The sequence below is a fragment of the Kryptolebias marmoratus genome, linkage group LG2, assembly GCF_001649575.2.
Source record: "Kryptolebias marmoratus isolate JLee-2015 linkage group LG2, ASM164957v2, whole genome shotgun sequence".
Lineage (NCBI taxonomy): Eukaryota > Metazoa > Chordata > Actinopteri > Cyprinodontiformes > Rivulidae > Kryptolebias > Kryptolebias marmoratus.
Window position 1 is genome coordinate 3,060,511 of NC_051431.1, and position 6,783 is coordinate 3,067,293.

Here is a 6,783-nt window from a genome sequence, read left to right on the forward strand (position 1 = left end):
TATATTAGATTACAGGGAGCGTGGTCTGATAGGAGTATGCTATCATAGGAACAATCAGTTACATTTGAGAGTAACTCTGTTGAAATCAAAATATAATCGATGCGTGAGTATGTTTTAAATGTTCTTGAATGGCATGAGTAGATTGTTTCAGTAGGTTTTAAGTGTCTCCAAATATCTAGCAGATTTAATTCTTTCATAAAATGACATATTGTTTCTCTACTTCTGGTATGTGTTTGATCAGTTCCTGATGTTCTGTCCAGCGTGGGGTCTAGGACACAATTCCAGTCACCTCCTATAATATATTTTCCTGGCAGCGACGCTAGGACAAGAAAGAAATTGGTGTAGAAAGCATCGTCATCAGAATTGGGACCATACACATTTACTAGATTCAGGGTTTCATGTAAGATAGACCCCTGAATAATCAGATATCTCCCCAACTTATCTTTGATAACATTGGTAACCTGAAAAGGAATGGAATTATGAATTAGAGTCATTACTCCCCTGGCTCTTGATGTAAATGAAGCTGCATATAAATCCCCCTGCCACCTCCTACGTAGTTTTATATTTTCTTCCTCCAAGAGATGGGTCTCTTGTAAAAATACTATTTTAGAATTTAGATCTTTCAGTTTGTTCATGACTTGTTTGATTTTTTTGGTTTTATGCAAGCCTCTACAGTTCCAGGATGTGCATTTAACTTCCGTTCTCTGCATCATGTCACCTTAAAGGTCGTTGATGCGGTAACATTGCAACTGTGTCCAAGAGGGTCAAGAAAAATAACTGAACAGTTAACAAACTCCCACAAACCCTGAACCACTAAAACAAACAAATCCCCATTCCCAACCAAAAAGTTAGGCCCTCCCAATATAATGCTTCCAACAACTGGCATATGTAGATCCTTAAGATCTATTCTTTCACTTACTATTACTACCACCAACAAGTAAAAAAAAAACAGATGTAAATATTGTGCCCGACCATCTCCTGGATTTCCAACAGTCTAATTATCCCTATATTTTTAAGGTGATCTTTTACAACAAAGGTAGAATATCCTGAGTGAAGAACCTAGAAATATAGTAAAATAAAGAGTGTTGTGAAGAGTGATACTCCACGCTATATATTGTGAACACAGAAGTGGGCTAACAGAAATATAAATTGAACAAAAAGGCACACCATTGCTACAGTCTAATTGTAATGGACCTTTTCAGTCACTCCGTTGCACTTATCCGACTCCTCTGAGTCCGGTCGATGAACTCTTGGACCTCAGCTGGTGTGTTGAACTTGAAAGTTTCCCCTTGGTACGTCAAGATCAGTTTAGCCGGAGGGATGAAGCCATATCTCAGCCCGAGCTCGCGGAGGCGTTTGCGGACTCCATCATACTGTTTGCGTTGCTTGTGTATCTCCGCAGAAACATCGTTGTAGAGTCTCACCCGTTGGTTTTTATAGAGGATATCCGTCTTTGCTCTGCTTGCTTTAAGAATCGTGTCTTTTTGCTTATAGTTGAGGAACCGCATTATTACGGTTCTTGGAGGTGCCTCTGCGTTTCTCTTCGGACCGACCCGGTGGGCTCTTTCGAGAATCAGCGGGTTTCTCAGGGCAGGCAGATCCAACACTTCTGGTAACCAGCTTTCCAAAAATTCACAGGCGTCGGAGCCTTCTGCTCCTTCAGGGAGGTTCACCAATCTGAGGTTGTTGAGGCGAGATCTCATTTCCATGTCGACCATTCTTTCCTCCAGTCGCTTCTTCGTTTCCTCCAAGCTCTTAACTTTATTAATTAGCGACCGTTGCTCGTCCTCCACCGTGGATAAACGTTCCTCTGCCTGCGTCAAACGCTTCGCACATTCTCCCACTTCTTTCTTCACTGCTTCTATGGCTGTCATAACCCCGTCAAGTCTTTCAGATAAGTCGGACTTTAAGCTTTTAATTGCTCCAAGTATTTCTGCTTTGTCACTGACTGAGCTGTTCATTTCGCCGTTGTTAGCCGCTAGTTCTCCCTCTATTCCCTTGCTGCTGCTTGGTTCCTTGCTAACTTTCTTGCTAGCTTCGCTTATGCTAGGCTCCGCGTGTTGCGGTCCGTAATCCGTCAGCTTGGATTGCAAAGTTATTTTTGACTTATCTTTACTCTGTCTTCCAGGTCCTGGCATAGTTTCATCCAAATCAATCACAGATATCGTTGTTGTAGCGTTCAGTAGACTTAAAAGGGATTTTTAAGGATTTTTGTCAGGAGCGGTGTCGGATGCGACCTTCTACCTTGCGCTCATACCCGGAAGTCCATGGCGGCCATCTTAATTTGGGTTGCATTAAGAAAATAATTAGTTCTATACAGTAAGTGTGGACTGCTTGTCATTCTTTCCCCAGAACCCCAGTAAAATTTGAATAAATATGAATTCAAAATGTGCAAAAATGTTTTAGCCTTAGATTATGTGAATTGTTTTAATGTGTAACACTAAAATGATGTGATGTCCACTAATCAAACCTGAGAACGTGAGATCTTGTCAGAGCTCCAGCACTGAATCCCACCACAAACGTCAGCAGCACTGAAGCCACCACGGCTCCTGCAAACACGCCGTCTGGGACCTGCTTCTCCTCGTCCGTCTCGGACCTCCTGGACCTCCTGGACCTGAGCGCAGCACAGCTGTCGTCCTGCTCGTGTTTGCCGTCTGCGTCTCGGTTGTTGGGATTGACGTGGAGCTCGTAGGGCCACAGCGTGGATCCCTCGGTGTGCTGCAGAACGCAGTAGTACAGCCCGCTGTGGTGGAGGCCGGAGGTGGGGATCACCAGACTCCCATCGTGGTGCACAAACACAGAGTCCAGGCCGGTGTGTAAAGCAGAAGGTTGGAGGTCTCCAAAGGGAGTGTGCCAGAACTGGACCACACCTGCAGCATGAAGGGAAGTTGGAGAACTTTTTACTTTTTCTTTCTCTGTGAGTTTGGGGAAATAATTTATTGCACAACCTCCTTGAGGAGTTAGAAAGAGAGATCGTGTTTTTCTAATTTTAGCTTCTCTCCATCGGCTCCCTGTGAAGTTCAGAACAGAATTTAAAATCTTCAAACATCCAAAGCTCTCAAGAACAAAGCTCCAGCTTATATTAAAGATCTTCTTGTTCCATATGTTCCTAACAGCTCTTCTCTCTCAGGCTGCAGGTTTTTCTTGTGGTTCCTAGAGTTTCTAAAACAGGAGGCAGAGCTTTCAGTCCTCAGGCTCCGACTGTGAGGCTGACAGCCTGTCTACTTTTAAGGCTTTCCTTTATAATAAATCCTATAGTTGGGGTCGGTTTGGGTTTCCTGAGGTATCCCTTATTTCTGCTGCTGGAGGACAAACTGTCCACGTCCTCACTCTGCTGCTGTCTTTACTTACTCTACTGTAATTATTTCTGTGATTAAAGTGTTTTTCTTCGTCTTTCTTCCACCTGGACCAGACATTCTGTGTTTGTCTCTTTCCTGTCCTCTCAAACCCAACCGGTTGGATCAGACGGCTGCTCGTCCCGAGCCTGGTTCTGGTTCTGGTTCTATAGGCTGAGACTCTGCTGCTGTCTTTACTCGCTCTAATCTCCATGCAGCTGCAGTTATTGCTGTCATTATCGCTCGCCCCCAGAGGGCGATAATGATTTTGCTCCTGTCTGTGCGCGCATGTTCATTTGTCTGTTAGCAAAATATCTCTTGAATCGCTGGACTTATTTTTTATGAAGCTTTCTGGAAGTAATCATTGGATGTATATCTACAGCTGAACCCAATCCAAGATGGCTGCCACAGCTAACTGACTCTAAAAAACACAAAAATGGCTGAAACTCAGTCAGTTTTACAGATACTGAGCTAATCTTTGGTGTGGTAGTAGCTGAGGGTCATACTTTAAACACTAACAGATTGAACTATACTGCATGACATCAAACCTAAAGTTATTTTTTAAAGGCGGCGGGCAATAATGTACTGAATCTGATGGTGCTGTGTTCTACTTCTAACTAAACTGAACGGATTGTTTGGAACTGGATTTAAATTTAAATATATTTTAAATGATTTGGACTTGGTGCAATATACTGTAAATTAACTGAATTTATTATAAAAAAAAAGATGTCTTATTTCTGTTTTTAGTAAGAGCAATTAAAAAATCTAAATAAAAAATCTCAAATTATTTCTACTGAAGTACAAGTTTGCATATCTATCTACAGGTAAGAAAATAACTGATTTTATCAGTTTTAGACCAGTTCAAGATGACATTTGTTATAAAAGTCAGAATTTGACAAACACCTTTATAGAAAGTCAAACATTGACAGGTTCACTCAGCGTTTCCTGCTGGTTATTTAAGAAAAAACGACAAACTGAATGAAGGTTTTCAGCCTCACCCTCATATTTTCCGTCCCCGCAGCCTAAAACCAGCTCTACCTCTGGTTGACCTTTGACCCTGCAGGTGGGAGCTACAGTCGGAGCCCTGCGGCCGGAATCTACGCTCCTCGCATTCGCTGAGCCAGCCAGAAAAGCCATGAAAGTTAACCACCTCGTTAACATTTCCAACCTGTGGAAGAAACAAAAGTCAGCTGCGTTTTTATGGTTGAAGCTCAGTGAATCACTCAGGCGCTAAACTTACAGACAAAAAGAACTTCTTCCATTAAAATGAACACTGATCAACACAGGAATTAAATATTATGTTACATTTAATAAGATATTATGAGCTAACAAAGTGTCATCTAACAGTGAAACCTTTGATTCTTCAAATGTTCACTAAATATCTGATTATATTCTTCAAAAGATTGTTAAAATATTTTGTTTGTAGTATATTTGCAAAAGATTTCAGATTTTTCTTCGTTCAGCTGGTTTGGTGAAACTGGTCCAGTGTTCAAAAATCTAAATAATATCCTGCGGGAAGTCGAGCGAAAGCTTCAAATGTACAAAAACAAAAATAAGTACCTGTTCCAGTCCATGTCCAGTTTGTTGTTTTGTTGTTTCCATTCTTTTTACATTTTGTCCCTCCGTGTGTGGTCCTGTCCTGTCCGATGTTTGTGGTAACGGAGTTTAAAGTGCAGCTCTTCACATGACTCCAGGGACGTCTTCTCTGAGGACGTTAAAGATTAATAGCGGGACAGCTTTTGTCAGCTGACATTTTTACACTTATTAAAAGAAAGCGAGGAGTATAAAACTGAGGGCAGATTCTTTATGTGCATTCTCCACGGTTAAAACACAATTAAGGACATTTCTTAACGAGGAGCGGCTGCAAAGACATCAGCTGCAGTTCTTTCCAAGCATCCATTGTTGTTGTAGTTTTTACAGTAAAAACCTGAACTACAGCTGCTGGTGTTTCATCATAAACTCCACAAATTGTATCATACTGTCACACATTTATATATATATATATATATATATATATATATATATATATATATAATCTGTGTGTCCATGCAGAGAGGTTTTTAGGTTCATTTATAGATCTATTTCTGGTGAATCTGATTTTCCAACACTTTTATTGACTCACATTATTATTTACAGAGTAGTTTTTTGTGTTTTTTTTTGTAAATACAAAAAGATTTAGATGCATTGAAGAGGAGAGGTTAAATCTTTTAAAAAATTCAACTTGTCAGGATGATTGTCTTGGATGAGTGAGAATCTCCTCCTAAATTATCCTGTAATCACTGCAACACTCCACCAGAGGTCAGGAGTGAATAAAATAACCTTTTAGAGACATTTCATCTTTTAAAAATGTTGTCTCAGCTAATAATGGTGAAAGTGTCTTTTATCTATTGGTTTAATTAGAAAATGTTTAATTTTTAAACAAATAAAATCCAGTCTGTTATGAATTGTGAAATCCTTTAAATTTGGTTCCAAACTTCTTCTAATAACAATTTAAATAAAATAAAATTTTTGTTTATATCATATAAGTCAACTGTTTTATCACAACCAAATAAAACTAAATGATTGATTTGATCCTGAATTTAGAATTTTAATTGTAAGGATATGATATAAAACTTTTTAGATTGCATGAAAACAAATTACGCTCAAAGTCCTGTTTTGTTTTTGTTTGTGTTTGTTTTTTTCAATTTTGAGATTTTGGAGAGTGAACTCAGAGAACAACACTGTTTTAAACACTCTGAGCTCAGAAATGTTTCAGTTTCTGACCCACAGAACAACAAAAGCAGAGACTTGCGATCCCAAATATTCTGCCTGACAAACGTGACTTTTGTACCAACTACGAAGGCATAACAGCAGCAATCATTAGACTACTTCTATTCTTTTATTACTACACTCCCACCCTCTTTTTAACAACTAGGGGAAAAATATAACGTTTGGAGTCATTTTTTAACTTTAATTTTATTTCTGGAAATCATCTCAAGACCCCAAACTTGATGTTTCATGACCCACACTGACCCAAACTTTGGGAACCACTGATATAAAGTATCTTAAAAGTTATTTATTATTGTTATAATTATTATTAATCTTGTTATATTATTTTTGCTCACAATTATGCCTTTCATTACAAACTTGTTTAAATTTCCACCAATACATTAGACTGAGCACAAAAGATTTAAAAATAAAAATTTGTTGCCTCCAGATTAATAAATTATTTTAATATTGGGAGTTTTTATTTATAATTTATTGTGACGTTCATGGTGGCTTTGTAGAAAACGCAACTTGAGTTTTGATTCTGTTTTGTGTCTTTACATGATTAAATACACCCTCATAAAAATAAATTCACTCCTAAATTTCCTTCAGAGATGTGTGTGTGTGTTTTTTAAATATATACAGGTGTTTTGCCAACTTTTGAGAACGATTTAAAGCAATGACTTATATCCATATGTCATTG

The 6,783-nt window shown here is 38.8% G+C and overlaps 1 protein-coding gene across 1 annotated transcript in view; it reads right to left on the reverse strand.

Annotated features, from left to right (window-relative positions):
* Nucleotides 1-5,017, reverse strand: part of LOC108248939 (cyclin-dependent kinase 11B) — a 17,948-nt gene extending 12,931 nt beyond the window's left edge. Inside the window, exons 1-3 of the mRNA XM_017438004.2 lie at nt 4,896-5,017; nt 4,334-4,503; nt 2,471-2,870 (exon numbers count right to left, since the gene is read on the reverse strand). Coding sequence (XP_017293493.1) covers nt 2,471-2,870; nt 4,334-4,503; nt 4,896-4,909 — 584 coding nt within the window. The 5' untranslated portion in view covers nt 4,910-5,017. The remainder of the gene's footprint in view (nt 1-2,470; nt 2,871-4,333; nt 4,504-4,895) is intronic.
* Between the last annotated feature and the right edge of the window lie 1,766 nt (nt 5,018-6,783).